Source organism: Eschrichtius robustus, chromosome 3, assembly GCF_028021215.1.
Source record: "Eschrichtius robustus isolate mEscRob2 chromosome 3, mEscRob2.pri, whole genome shotgun sequence".
NCBI lineage: Eukaryota > Metazoa > Chordata > Mammalia > Artiodactyla > Eschrichtiidae > Eschrichtius > Eschrichtius robustus.
In genome coordinates, this window is record NC_090826.1 from 106,466,598 (window position 1) to 106,482,105 (window position 15,508).

The 15,508-nt window shown below is 40.4% G+C and overlaps 1 protein-coding gene across 1 annotated transcript in view; it reads left to right on the forward strand.

Annotated features, from left to right (window-relative positions):
- The window catches only part of LOC137762554 (myomegalin-like), a 99,838-nt gene that overhangs the window by 56,035 nt on the left and 28,295 nt on the right, over positions 1-15,508 (forward strand). Inside the window, exon 4 of the mRNA XM_068540617.1 lies at positions 11,566-11,676. Coding sequence (XP_068396718.1) covers positions 11,566-11,676 — 111 coding nt within the window. The remainder of the gene's footprint in view (positions 1-11,565; positions 11,677-15,508) is intronic.

Sequence of the window (15,508 nt, forward strand, 5' to 3'; positions counted from 1 at the left end):
TTTATCAAAAAGAATGAAATTACAAAAATTGAACAACCCTGAAAGTTCTGGAAGGTATGGTTACCAACACAGAAAAGAGCAATCACTTCCACAGAGAAAATGGCACTTGAATGAGAATAATCCTTCTTATTTTTTGTTGTCTCCTCTCTGTGTCCTCATTAGAACTTGTTGTCTTCTCCTCTTCACTGTATGAAGAGAAGCTCTGTCTTTCTTCCTATGGACTTGAGGAATTTCCATTCCAATGATAAAATTTTAAAATAACAAAAATAATGATACCAATTAATATTTATTGAGTACTACAGTGTGCAGACCTCTGTGAATGCACCTGACTTGCATTATCTTATTCAGTTCTGAAAACAGTCTTTTGAGGTTGGTACAACCATTATTTTCATTTGTACAGGGAGGGACACTGAAGCTAGGAAAAGACTAGTGATTGCTAGAAAGTGCTAGAGCTGGGATTTTAACAGAAGTGTACCGATTCCAGAACCTGAACTCTTAGCCACAATTTCATTATGCCACTCTATGTACAGCTGCTCCCCTTATTCATTTGTTTGTTCATCTACTCAGTATATGGGTACAATCCATGTGCCAGGCCTGTTCTAGCTTTTACATGCACAGTGATCAAGTATGAAAAGGTATGTGTTGAAGGATGAATGTCTCAGTGTTTTTATACTAATAAAATATTAGAAACAATCTATTACTCATCAAGGCAAGGATTGATTATTTCAGCCATGGTACACATACAACAGAGCATCACAGAACAATGTACTGACTTGGAAGGATGTCTGTAATAATAATAACAAATTTAAGATTAAACAGCAGAACAATAACAACAATTTGAATATAACATAAAATAAGATCTCTTTAAAAAAATTTTATTTTTACACAATTTTTAAAGGTTACTTTCCATTTCCATTATTAAAAATATTGGCTATTTGTTATACAGCACATCCTTGAGCCTATCTTACACCCAACAGTTTGTACCTTCACTCCCCCACCCCTATACTGCCCCTCCCTCCCCACTGGTAACCACTAGTTTGTTCCCTATGTCTGTGAGTCTGCTTCTTTTATGTTATATTCACTAGTTTGTTGTATTTTTTAGATTCCACATATAAGCGATATCGTAGTATTTATAAGATCTCATTTTTGAGGGAGAAAAACTAGAAATGTCTGGAAGGATATATACCAAAATATTTAAAGTGATTAGGTCTGGGTGATAGGATTAGCCATGATTTTTACCTTCTTTATAAATTTTGGATTATCTGAATTTTTAATAATGTGCATTCCTTTTATTTATCTAATCATTCAACAAATATTTCTAAAGTGCTTACTGTGTGCAACATAATGTCTTAAGCACTGCACATACAATAATGGATAGGCAAACATGGTTCCTGCCCTCATGGAGTGTACAGATTAGCCAATTACAACAGAATGTAATCATTACAATGCTGTGGAGGCACTCAGGAGGGGCCCTTACCCAGACTTTAGGGTCAGATGGGCTTCCTTTAGTAGGTAATATCTAATTCAAATCCGTACAGGCTAGTTGGAGATAGTGAAGTCAGAGCTGAATGGAAATTGAAGAGGAATGACTTTCCAGGCTGACACTGCTACCCGTGAAAAGTCCTAGAGGCAACAGAGAGCAAGTTCAGCAACAGGAGGCTTTTTGTCATGGCTGGAGCACTAGAGTATAGAATGGGGTTCAAGCTGGTTTTATCTCCCTCTACCACCTGCTACTCTCGGTCAAAGCCTTATTGTTACTACCATGGTTATTCATGGCATCACTGTGAACTCAGCTCTTATGCCTAGACAAAGTCCTAATTGTGCCTATGAAATCACCTTCTTTCCTGGAGAAGGATGGAGAAAGAATTAATGAAAATCTAGAAAAATAGGTAAGGTCATAAATTGACACGTTCCCTTCTGAATACTAAAAGCTCAGCAAATAATCTTCCTGGGTCGAACCAGTTGTGAACAAACAACACCAAGTCCTGCTCTTGTTGGTCGGGCCAAACCGTAGGAGAATCTAGTTTGGAGCCTAGGAATCCTTGGGAGCTCCCAGCATCAGTGCAGCTCAACTGTTGTTTTGCCATGGAACTCATTTAACTGTCTCTGACAGTGCTATTTCTGGCTGGGCCATTATTTTTGGTGACCAGGGAAGTTGCTATTTGTTTTGTTTTGTTTTTATATAGTTCGTAGTGCTCCAGTATGATGATGACAACACCCTGTTATTCCAGGGTCACTGGGGGTGGTGTGGGTGTGTATCTATGGTGGGGGAAGGCAGCAGGAACATCACTGGAACCCCTGCCATTTATCTACACAATGATGCTGCCTAAGACAGCGTTTATTTATTGACCTGATATAATAGCTCTGTTGTTAGCTGTCTTGCCATCAGGCCACTTATTTCAAGAAAACGCTGTGTAGAGGATGGGTATCAGCATGCTTCTGAGTTGAAGGGGAAAAAATTGAATGATATTGTTAATATTTTAGCATTTGAAAGACTGAAACTTCAGGGATTATGTTGAAATTTCAGAAACAGAGTTTCAGAAGAAAGATTTGTTTATTGTGCAACCCAAAAGAAGAAAAGCCAGATGTTTGTAGAGTTCTCAGTCTGCTTTCTGAGGCAGGCATCAACAACTGACTTCTGGAACACTGGACACAAACCCTGTGTGGAAGTGAAAGGGTTGATGAGTGGAAGACCAAGTTGATTGACTTCGATTGACATTTTCCTTATTAGAATGTTCTGCAGAAGTTATGCATATTCTTCAGGGCAGCCTAATGAGTATGTTTTTCCTGTCGAAATATAGGGTGGATCATGTTTTCTTTCTGTTTTATTTAAGGATTGTAACAAAACTTTAACTTTTGATAGAACATAGTAATCCATGAGTATTTAATATTGAGGGCCACTTAAAGTATACTTTATCTAGCCTTTATGTTAGGGCCCCATAATCTGAGTAGGATTAATATACATTTAGAAATGGTCAGTTCTAGACCATTTGCTTTTAACTGAACTGAATCGAACTGAACTTGAATTGAATCTTTATCATAAAAAAATCCTTTGTAAAAGGCAAAGGACTGGACATGTTACTTCTCCCAGCTTTGGTTTCTTTCTTCTTTTTTAAATAACAGCTTTTTTGAAATGTAATTTACATACCATAAAATTCACCCTTTTAAAGTGTACAATTCCATGTTTTTTGTATATTCAGTGAGTTGTGCAACAATTACCACTATCTAGTTCCAGGACATTTTCATCACCACCCAAAAACCCATCACACCCATTAGTAGTCATTTCCTGTTCCCTCCTCCCCCAGGCCCTGGAAACCACTCATCTAATTTCCCTATGGATTTGTCTAGTCTGAAAATTTCATATAAATAGAATCATGTAATATATGACTTTTTGTGCCTGGCTTATTTCACATTATATAATGTTTTCAAGGTTCATTCGTGTTGTAGCATGTGTCAGTACTTCATTCCTTTTTATGACTGAGCAGTATTCCATTATATGGATATGCTAAACTTTGTGTATTCAATCTTCTGTTTTTGGATATTTAGGATGTTTCTGCTTTTTGACTATGCGAATGATGCTTCTGTTTTGCGTGGACATATGTATCACTTCTCTCGGGTGTATACCTAGGAGTGGAATTGCTAGGTCATATAGTAACCCTGTGTTTAATCTTTTGAGGACTAGCTTTGGTTTAGTCACCTTGAAAATGGAGAAAACTATGTTTTATATAGGTTCAGGTGGTCAGATCCTCTGAGGTCACAAGCAATATTATTTATAATGAAGGATATTTTTGAAAAGATGCAGGGACCTGAGGTAGAATTGGAAGTACCTTATTAGTCACAGGGGAATCCTAGGTTCACAGGGGTCATCTAGTGTCATGATTAAGGCCCTGATGAGTATGAAATATCGGTCAGACTGCTGGAAGCTGTAGTCTGTGCTCCTCCACTTTCTAGCTAAGCAAATCGGCTAACTTCCTGATGTCTTACTTTCCTGGAGTATAAAATGGGGATAATAATATCCAATCCACTTACTTCACAGTGTTGTAATGAAGATAAAATGAAATAATACATATATGGAAGTGCTTTGTATATTGTCAAATCCTATACAAGTGATTGTTGTTGTGAAGATAGTGTAATTATATCTAATTAATTTTGTAATACAAGTCAAAGTCATTCAAAACAGCCAGTAATTAAACTTTTGTATTTCTCCATCTTAGATTTTACCAGAAAAGCGTAGGGACTCCCAGACACATAGATGTATTATAAATAAAATATTTATATGTGAAACAAACCATCCTCCTCCTTCTCCTTGCCCCATCCCTTCGTGTCTATCCCTGCCGTCTAATCCAAAACAAGTAGGGTTCCTGGGTGCTAAAGAGCGGGAAGCACTCTCCAGCCATTGGTGTGACTTTCCCACAGGTCTGTTTTGAAAATGTAACAGTTAGCAAAGCCTGTTGAGGGTCATCCTTAGGTCCCCAGTCGTTGTTGCTGCTTTTGTCTTGGAATATCATACCCTTTATGCTCACTTATCTCCTCTTCCTCTTCCTGCGCAAGGCAACCAGAGCACTCAGTCTGAACAGGTAGACCCCCACTACCTTTTAGGGCTCTACCATAAGAGAGCTGGTGGGGTGCTCAGAGATCTTTCAAAAAGTGACAGCTCTCTCATTGGTGCTGCCTTTGGTAATATTGTTTCTATGAGAAAATATGTTTCAAACATAGAATCTCAGGATGGCTAAAGACCTTAAAAGTTCTCCAGAACTAACTCCTAGTGGATGTGTGAAGATTCTTAACAATATCCCTGACAAGTGGTTCTTTAGTTTCAGTTGATTCCTTTTTGTGCCAGGAAATTTACTATCTCTCATAATGTAAGTGCTAAGTAAATATTTGATGTATGAATGTATGGATGGAGTGTGGCAATAAGTTCATTACATCCAACTCTACTAGAGGATTTATTCTTATATTTAATTGAAAGCTGCCTTCCTGTAATTCCTAGTTTCATTCCATTTAAAATAGTTTTTTAAAAATAATAAACTATTTCACAGACAAGAACATACAAAGAACAATAAAACACTTGTCCATGTATCCAATATCTAAATTTTTTTTTAAAGATTTTTTTGATTTGGACCATTTTTTTAAAGTCCTTATTGAATTTGTTACAATATTGCTTCTGTTTTATGTTTTTTTGGCTTTTTGGCCACAAGGCTTGTGGGATCTTAGCTCTCTGACCAGGAATTGAACCCACAGCTCCTGCATTGGAAGGCGAAGTCTTAACCACTGGACTGCCAGGGAAGTCCCCCCAATATCTAAATTTTAACAAATATTATTTTCGCTCTATTTGCCTCATATTGAAAAATAAAAGTTCACATTACAGATGCAATTGCAACACTCTTAATAGCCTACCCCAATCCGACCTCCTGACTCCTTTCCTACAGTTAATTACTATTAAGTATTTTTCCGAAACTCACACAATTAGAAAATAGCAGAGCTGAGTTTTGAACCCAGATCTCCTTGGTTCAAAAGCTATTGCCCTTTCCACAATTCTGTGCTATCCCACCTAGATAAATATGTATAATAGTGATAATATTTATTGCCAATTTGTAAGTGGATAGTAAAATGTCAAGGGTTGCTTAAAACACTATTCTCCTGTTCCTCTGCTTACCATATTAAGTTATTTAAGAATATTTTTATTTTCATGAAATGTAAAATTATGAATTATCACAGATATCAAATTAGTGGAGTTAAGTTGCAAAAGTTTCATTATATTTGAAAAGAATGTGTCAATTAAGATGATTAATCATTTTTAGTGGAGTGGAACTGTATTTTCAGGAGAGGGATTGGTAAGAGATTAATATGTTTTCAAGCATTTCCATTGTAAGAACTATCTGGGGGGTCTGAATATGATTAAGCAAATTGAGGCTGAGTTTTTTTTAAAGGCTGACTTGACAATCGGTTATGTTAATGGGGCATGACATACAACAGCTGGGTTGTAATCTCCTACTATTGTTGGCATTGATTGAGTTCTTATTAAAGTCTTATTTCCAGTCTGGACTAATACATTAAGAAGCGGTGGGAAGAAGAAATTAAGGAAGGAGCAGGGGAGAACTGTTAACGTTTGGAAAAAATATTTTCAGAGAAGAGTAAAGATTTTCTATATACTACATTTTTAAAAAGGAAGAACAAAGATAGAAGCACTGCCCCTTGCTCAAGAACCTGCAGTGTTTATTTCCTAAGCAGTGCAGAGCTTATCCAAAGCTCTGAGAGGCCCTGATTTAGGAGGTCTAGAGAGCAGCCCAGGTGTGTGTGGTTCTGTTTGCTAAAGCTAGAAAACACAAACAAGTAAAACAAGACATAAGCAATAAGCAAATAAAGTAACTAGTAAGTAGTTCCTCACCCTTTGTTCAAACTGAGAACCAGGATCTGCTAAAGGAACAAACTCAGGCTCCTCATCCTGACTTTCAAGATCTTTCTAAAATGGTTCTTCACTTCCTGTCCTCTCTGTTCACCCACTACAGGACAGCATGTGCCCTTTGTTTCAGTCCACTTGGTCCTCTGCACCTTTGCTTATGTTCCACCTGCCTAGATTGCCTTGTATTCTCCCTCCAGCCTATACAAACTTGATTCATCCTTTAAGGAGAGCAAAAATGTCACTTCTCTCTGGAACCTTCTCTGGTAGCCTCTCTTTACTAATTTCTATAGTTTTTACTATTTGTACAGTTCATACTGCCCTTTGATTGTTATTTATCATATATTATTCCCCATTTATTCAGAACTCTTGTACATAGTTCAGATTCTGCATTGTGCATTAAAATTAGTCTGTTAGAAGAATTAATTTTACTTACAAAATTACCTTTAGATATGCTCTTCCTCCTACAAGATCTGCATAATCTTGTATACAGATTGAATTCTATTAGGATTAAATCCAATGAAGTCAAAGTCAGCAGGTTAGTTATTCATCCATTCTTTTATTAAGTATTTCTTGAGCACCTACTATGTGCCAGGCACCATTCTGGGTACAGGTGATATAGCAGTGAACAAAACAGGCCCATATCCTGGCTTTCTCATGGAGTTCACATGCTAGTAGGGAGAGACAGACAAGAAACAAAATAAATAAGTAAATATAATATTTTAGAAGATGATAGTGCTATGGGATTAAAAAAAGCAATGCAGGGAGACATGGAGAGCTGGGGTGAGGCATAGGGTGAGTTACAGTTTTAAATAGGGTGGTCACCTCATAGAGAAAGTGACATTTGATCAAAGACTTGAAGAGGGTGAGGAAGAGAATGCAGATAACTAAAGAAAGAGCATACTATTCAGAAGGATCAATAAGCTGAAAGGCCTTGAGGAGGGAGGGTGCTTGGTGTTTTTGAGAAACAGCAAAGAGAAACAGTGTGGCCGGGGCAGAGTACGTAGGGGAAGAGCAGTAGGAAAAATGTAGAAGAGAGGGTAGGGGAGAGGCTCCAGATTATGCAGGGCCTTGGGACTTATGGGCTAACAAAATGACTGACTTATCCTTTCACTCTCAATTAGATGGGAAGCCATTGGGGGTTTCCAGCAGAGGAGCAATCTGACATTTTGTATCCCTCATAGAGATATGGCTGCCGCACTAAGAATCGACTATAGGGGAGCAAGGGTGGGAGTGGGGAGACCAGTTAAGGGGCTATTCAAATAACTCAGAGGAGAGATCACAGTATCTTGGGCCAGAGTGGCAAAGGTACGAGTGGCAGTGGTGGTAGATAGCTTCTCTATATGTATTGAAAATAGAAATCTTGATAGATGGATTTACAGACAGATGAGATGATGTGCGTGAGAAAGAAGGGTCAAGAATAATTCAAAAGTTTTGGCCCAAACAACTGCAAATATTGGTGGTTACAAACTGAAATTGGGTCCAAAGAGGAAGGAACATATGTGCTGGGAAAAATTAGGAGTTCAGTTTTATATATCACGAGTGTGAACTGTCTATATTCAAGTAGAGATTTCTACTAGGAAGTTAGGTGTAGACTGGAGTTCAGGAGAAAAGTCAAGATGGGCATATAAACTTAGAAATTTAAGTGAACAAAACATTATTTTTCTAGTCACCATTCTAGCAGATGTAGTTTCTTTGGAACCATTAAAACAAACTTTTCTACATCATTGGAAAGTTATGAGAATAATATTGGGTTGGCCAAAAAGTTTGTTTGGGTTTTTTCGTAGATCTTAGCCGAACGAACTTTTTGGCCAACCTAACATAAGCAAGCTAGCCCATATTTAACAGATCAAATCAGCAAAAAATGAAATATATATGCAGTAATTATCTATTCATTAATTTGACAAATATTTAGGGAGTGCATCCTAAATATTCTGCAATGAGAATACAAAGACACAAAGTATGCCTTGCCAGCCCTCAAAACACTCTAGTCTGATTGAGGTGATTGTATACTGCACAGTGGGAAGAATTAACTGGAGAGGTCTTCTTGACAATTGTGGGAGCTGAAGGAATATAGAGAGACATATAAGTCATTGACCCTTGGGCAGCTTACAGACTAGTTGGAGAGGTAGGCACATGAAAAAGTTAAAAGCTCTAAAATGTATAAATAACCCTGCAGGACAACAGAAAAGCAGTACCATGAGGCAGCATATGAGCACTTGCCAAACGTTAGTATTTGCCTTAGGAGCTCAAGAGGAAAAAGTTTTTCCAGTCTGGCGTAGCAGGGAAAGCTTTGTTTGGGTGGAATTCAAACTTGAGAAAGTGACCTGAAAAAAGAGGCAGGGTGTCTTGAGAGGGTGTGATTTTTTTTTCTTTTATACTAACAGTGATGAGATGCCTGTGAAGGAGTTTTAAGTAAGGGAGATGACAGGATAAGATTTGAGTTTTGAAAATAATGTTTTTAAAATAATGGGGTTTTTTAGCTTTAATTAGGAGAAGAACTAGCGGGATGAATTCTGGCAGACATGATAGACACTGTTGCAAAAGTTTTTGCCATGAGGTTTGTCGTGAGAATGGCACATTCAAGTTGAACTATTTAGCAAAGAGCTGGATATGTAGGGCTAGATCTTGGGTGAGACAACTCAGTTGGAGGTTTGGGGACTGTTTGGGAGGCAAAAGTCAAAGCCCTAAAAGTGGATAAAATCTCTAAGGGAGAAAGTGTGAAGAGAAAAAAATCAGAAGGCTAATGACTAATTATCATTTAAGTAGTAGCTTTAAAGAGCCAGGAAAAAAAGGAAAAAAAAGAAAAAAAACAACACAGAGAAGAGGCTAGAGAGATAGGAAAAGAACAAGGGATCACAGGGCATAAGAGAAAATAGGCTTAATGTGAAGAAAGAAATATGTAGGTTGGATAAGAACACCTGCATTCATATGCAATTTTACTTTCCACAAAGCTTCTATTAAATTATCGTACATGATGAAAGAATCCAAGTAGACATCAAAAGCATGATTAAACACTAATCTAGAATCTGGCACCTGGTTCCCCCTGTGCAAAATGGGGGTAATAATAACCAGGTTATTCCTCTAGGAGCTTAGACCAGGAAAGGGCCTTAAAATCACCGTTTCCAACCACTTCATTTTATAAATGAGGACAGTTAGGCCTCTGGAGAAGTGTACTCCCAAGGTCATACGGCTATTTAGTAAGCACAGCTGGGACCAGAAAAGAATCTTCTTGAGTCTTATCTTAGACTTTTCTCTTCCTCACTGTCTCTAACTAAGCCTAGGTGAAATTCATTTATTCTAAGAGCACAGATTTAATGAAATTAGCTAAATGCATTTTAAATGTGTGCATTTTTTAAAAATGAAGAATATATTGTCTTAAGTTACCAGTGGTCTAGGTAAGAAATGTGTTGCCTACTTATAATCCAGCTCTAGTTGAGAGAATGCTCAGTTCTAATTATGCCCTCCTGAGGCCACTTTATTCACTCAAATAAATGTTTTCTGTCTTTCAAGGCAAAGTGCAAGTGCAACTCCTTGTCGAAGCTTTCTTTCTCTCACCATCCCAATGAGAATGAATCACTCTTTCTTCTGGGTTCCCACAGATTCAGTATTTTTCAAACTTTAGGACAAAACTTATTAGTGGGTCATGGAATCAATTCAGTGGGTCACTCCCAAAAAGAGAAATGGAATAGGAAATATCAGAGTGCATCCTACATAGTGACGGTTAACATTACTTTGGGGAACTTTTACTTCAGTTGTGTGTGTATGTGCATGCACTGGATTGCAGTGTGAAATGTAAAATGTTTGAATGACACAGGCCTGGAGGATTATAGTGTAAAACTTATGCACCTACATCTCTATGGCCACCTATCTCTTGGAGGGCTGGGACTGTCTTCATCTTTGTATTCCTCATGCCCAACATACTACCTGCTGTGTACAAAAAGGGAGGTTGATTGGAATATTATGAAGAGTGAAGAAAGAATTAGAAGGATGAAGAGCAGGTAGGTTGGGGAGGAACCTTACACTTGAATTAAGTATAAAGTTTTTGTTTCCTTTACTTTGGATGTTAATATTAATTTTGTTTTCAAGCTAGTGTTACTGCAACCAAGAACTCGTGTTTGGTATCTGTGCTGTGGGGTTGTCTCCCAGTCACCTTCAGTGTCCCGTGTGGTGTGGTATAAATAATACTTCCTGCTAATGTTGCAGCTGTCATTCAAGGATCTTAAATTGCTTTAGGAGCAGGATCTGGTAATGAGTGCCTAGCTCCACTTGGCAGGTGCGGGAGTTAAGAAGTAGTGACTGGGTAAAATCTCTGGGCTCCAGCCTGACGCCTCCCTCCATCACCTCCCACCCTCTTTTCGCCCTCATCCCTTAGAGGGAGGAACCTTTGACCCTGCCTCTTGGAGCTTGTGTAACTGGTAAACAGATTTTGCAGAGATTCCACTGAACTAGAAGATTGGCCCTTTCTTTGGAGGTGGCTCAGGTGTGTATGGGGGGAGGGGCATGGTAATAAAGGCTATTTCTTTAACTGCCTCAGGGCTTGAAAGGTCCAGGGAGAAAAACTGGGAAGGAACTGATGAGAGGTGAGCTTCTGGATCATCCAAGGAAATTAGAAACCCCTCTGATTAGTCGTTCTTGAAGATTTGCACCTGACAGAAGGGGGATATTTGATACGTGGTCACCATCTTGTGGGCCATTCTGTGTCCTTGCAACCCAACCATCACCTTGAATTACTCCCATTCCCCATTTCCTGGAAGCTTCTGAGGGTCAGCCCCCTCTCTTTTCTGAGAAACTGTTAACTGCCTACAGTTGGGCCTGAGAGGCTGAGGGAGGGTGAGAGCCGAGTCCTAGCTTGGAGTCGGGTTACACCACTTGTGTCTGAGTTCACGCAGCATGTTCCTCTGTCAGGGATTCCGCAAATATCTCCCGAGGTAAAAAAGGAAAGCGCGCTGCGCTGCAGCACCCAGAGCAGCGAGCCCAGGCCCAAGTGCGGGAGGGAGCGCCAGCCATCAGGGGCATGTCGCCGTAGCCTCGCAGCGTCGCCGCCGGCTCGCTTCATGCCGCGGTGCCGCTGCACCACGTTCCTGGGCTGAGGGGGCGATTGGGCATGTGCTCCTCCCCATGGGTTGCCCACCATGTCTAATGGATATCGCACTCTGTCCCAGCACCTCAATGACCTGAAGAAGGAGAACTTCAGCCTCAAGCTGCGCATCTACTTCCTGGAGGAGCGCATGCAGCAGAAGTATGAGGCCAGCAGGGAGGACATCTACAAGAGGGTGAGTGCGGGGGCCTGCGGCTCGGGGCGGGGGGGGGGGGCGGGCACGGGCTGGTGGTGGACACATCCAGATCCCGAGCTCTTCCTAGCTGGTGCTGTGCGAATCAGTGGGGTAGGCGGGTTCCGGGCCTGGTCTGGTCACCTTAACGCCAGTGTGACCTTGGACAAGCCCATTTCACCTCATCTGTGCCTGTTTCCTACTTTCCTACTCTGTAAAGAGAGCGAGCTGGATTAAATCAGAGACGCTCGACCTCTGGTTTGGAACTGTATAGAACAACCACCTTGGGGGGCTGGTTTAAAGTGTCGATTACTGCCTTACCCCCAGGGATTCTGATTTAGTAAGGGAGGGGGAGCTTAGAAATCTGCATTTTTAAACAAGCCCCAGAGGTGACTGAAGCTGGTAGTTTTCAAGTCACACGCTCTGCTTAGAGAAGGGACCTTCTAGCTCTGGCACATGGGGGCAGGGAATGATGCCATGGGGAGCAGGGCAGGGGCTGAGGACATTTCTGTTCCTTGAGAAATTCGTGTTTGTTTTTGAAGATGATTATGCAGATGAGCTCTTAGGACAGAGTCTTAGGCATTTTCATCTTTAGGAATAGTTCACCTTAGAATGAAGAAAGGGTATTGATGGAATGAACAGCCGTTGGCCTTGGGTGGGGTGGGAGAGGGCCGCTTCCCTGAAGGGAGGGCTGTCTTGATTGAAGGGGGAGTGGGGTTGGGAAGGAGGACAGAGGGGACTGGCTGAGTTGAGGGTGAGATGAGACAGCACCTTGGTTAAGAGGACATTAGGCTATGGTTTACAAGGATTAAGCTTCCTCACTGGTTGCCACAATGTTGGTTTCCTTAGCTTTCTTAGTGTTTGGGCTAGCAGGACCTGAAGTGGCCTGAGCGACCTGGAGCTGGTGGCCTCTGACTTTATCAGTTTTTAAATCTCCAGCTGTTTGCACCAGAGGACTATACCAATATTATCATTATCTATGTGTGCCCTGTCCTGTAGAGGAGTCTGGGAAGCATTACAGGCTGCTAGATAATGCTTTAGATCAGAGGAATAACTGGTGTCTCTGAGACCCAAACCACTGTTTGGTAAATGCAACTAAGATGAACAGCTAAATCTGAGGGATTTAGCCCTATTTTCTGACTTTCCTGGATTTCCATGTTTTAACCTGAATTTTCCTGAAATTGATCCAGAGTCATCTTTTGTCTTTTATGTGACTATATAGTGAATGTGCCTCAATGGAGCTGCCAGGGGTCGAGGAGGATATTGCCAAGTGAGGGTTGGTAACTCAGGGAGAGGGAGAAGGGGAGCGTGAGTGCAGTATTTACCTCGGAGTAGGAATAGTGAATGAATTTGTTCACTGTGCAGAGGGAGGGACATTTTCCCATTAACTGTCTCCAAAGCAAGGCAGAAGAAAGGGGAAATTTCTTAGATAATTTGAGGGAAAGGATTTTTGTAGCTTGAATCAAATGACCGCTTGAGTCAGTTGGTCTCACCCTCTGCTCTGCACTGACTAAGGGGACACTCTGGGTGGGTGTGAGGGGGCACCGTTGCTGTCCTGGAGAAGTGTGACTGAGAGGATTATAGGAGCTGCACCGGGGTATGGTGGGGGTAAGTGGGCCACAGGACATTGTCACATGCAGAGGTGACAACCCTTTGTAAGACTCCCGTATTGCCACTAGTCCCACTCAGGAAGTAGAAACGGCCCTGTCTCTTCCTGGTCTAAGAGCAGAGTAGTCAGGCAGCTACAGGCATCCTATAGTATGGGGAATCTCAAACTACTGTGTCCCCTCCTTTCCCTTCTCACCATACCTTTGTTCCATTCGCCTGTCACATTGCTCATCCCGTTTGGCTGTGATTATTTGGGAAGCACCAACAGCTTAGGTTAAAATGCCCTTATTTGGGAAGCAGAACACAGAAAGCCATTATCAATCATTAACATCACAGTTGAAGTTAGTTTATCACACTATGTAGTGATGAGGGATTGATAGAAATCAGGGCAGTTGCATTTTGATGGAAGGACAAGGGATTAGAAAACCACAGATCAGGAGCCTTGGACAATCGGAGACCTGGGCGAGTTACTTAGCGTCTCTGAGCCTGTTCCAGTCCCTGTAGAACTGGCATTAAGAATAATGCACAGCACCACAGGCCCTGAAAATTATTTGTTGAGAGTATGAATAAATAGCAGCCCTAAAGATTAAATAAGAAGACATAATCAAAGCACTTTGTAAACTTCATAGCATCCTACATGTATGAGAGGGTAGTAGTCATATGCCTACTAGTAGTAGTAGTTATTATGATATTTAAAAATGAGGAAGCAATTTGGTTCCTTTAATCTCACCCTCAGACAGTCCCATGAATGTGTTTTACGTTCATCCATGTTAGTCCCTTTGTGACTCCACAAGGTTAGGACAATTAATTAGCAGCCATGTTGGCAGAGACAGGGAGAGTGGTGTGCAGTGCATCACATGGTAAGTCAGGTAGTTCAGATAAGAATTTAGAGCCCTGTTCTGTGACTAAACTTAGCTTGATTTTTCTTTAGCATTGGAAGGACTCTTTAAATATAGTAAAAGCATTAAATCATGCCCAACTGAGAATCTGCAATAATTTGGGTGCGGTATACATGGATTCTCTTAAAGAAAACCAGTATTTGTGAAACATATGTAATAAAATTCTATTATGAATAGTAATTATTTTATCATTTCACATATTTTTACTACTGCAGACTTTTGTTGAGATATTTGTACTGAAGAGTAAAAAGTTACTGTCTTAGAGGCAATCAAGCATTTCACCATAATGACTACAGGGAAGGGAAATATGAGAAACTGCAGGAGAAAAGGACTGGAGCGTGGGTTCTGTCTTTTTCTTTCCAAGTGGCAAGTCCTCCTTTATGTAGCTGATTGAGGGAGAGACTAAAGTAGATATACATAATTCTTAATTGTAAAGGAAGCTACAAGGCTGTTTAATTTTAAGAGAAGTTGTTAAGACTTAGAGAGTTATATAAAAACCTAAAAGTATCAACTTCAGAGCAAGTAAATAAAAAAGGAGTTAAGGGTTTCTCTCTTTCAAGATGCTCAGAGAATTCAGAAATAAAATAATATTAAATTATACATAAGAATTGGTTCTGTGAGACTGGCTATTTTTGGTTGAGTGATTAAGTTAAACTACCCTTTAAGCTTCAGCTTCTGTAAATATTTAAACACACAGGAGAAGGCTGCGTACCCTCAGCACAGAACAACTAGGGCATATACCCACATGATTAGGTACCACTGCCCCCTCTTGATAGCAAATATTAATTGTAGGTTCAGTTTTGGGGGAAGACAATATATAAAGCAAGGAAGGGAGAAACCGTTGCGATACACAAAGCTCCTGATTCTGGAGCAAAGTAAAGTGAGAAAACGCTGTAAGTGGTCTACAGCTGAGCATGGCCCACTCCCAGGAAGACTGGCTTGTTAGCATTTCTGAACTGCAGCTGCTCTGGTAAATAATTTCTGGGCGGCAACTTGGCTGACTTCCTCGTTGTTGTTGATTATCTAATCCTGCATCTTCTCATGATAGCTGAGCGTGCCCCCACTAGAAATATGCCCAACCCTGGAATTTATGAAATCCACTGCTGCGTGAAAAACACCCAATCCCCAAGCAGCACACAAAACCACCATCCACTGTGTTTTGCCACACGATGACTACTTAACTTGCTAAGCTTGTGTGAATTTATTATTATTCAAGGTTGCTTTGAAAAAGATTTAAGCTTCCATTCTAAGAATGGAATTTAAAATCTGACAGGGTCAGATCCAATAACAAAAGCGACAGGAGAAACTGAATGTTGTCATCCTGGACC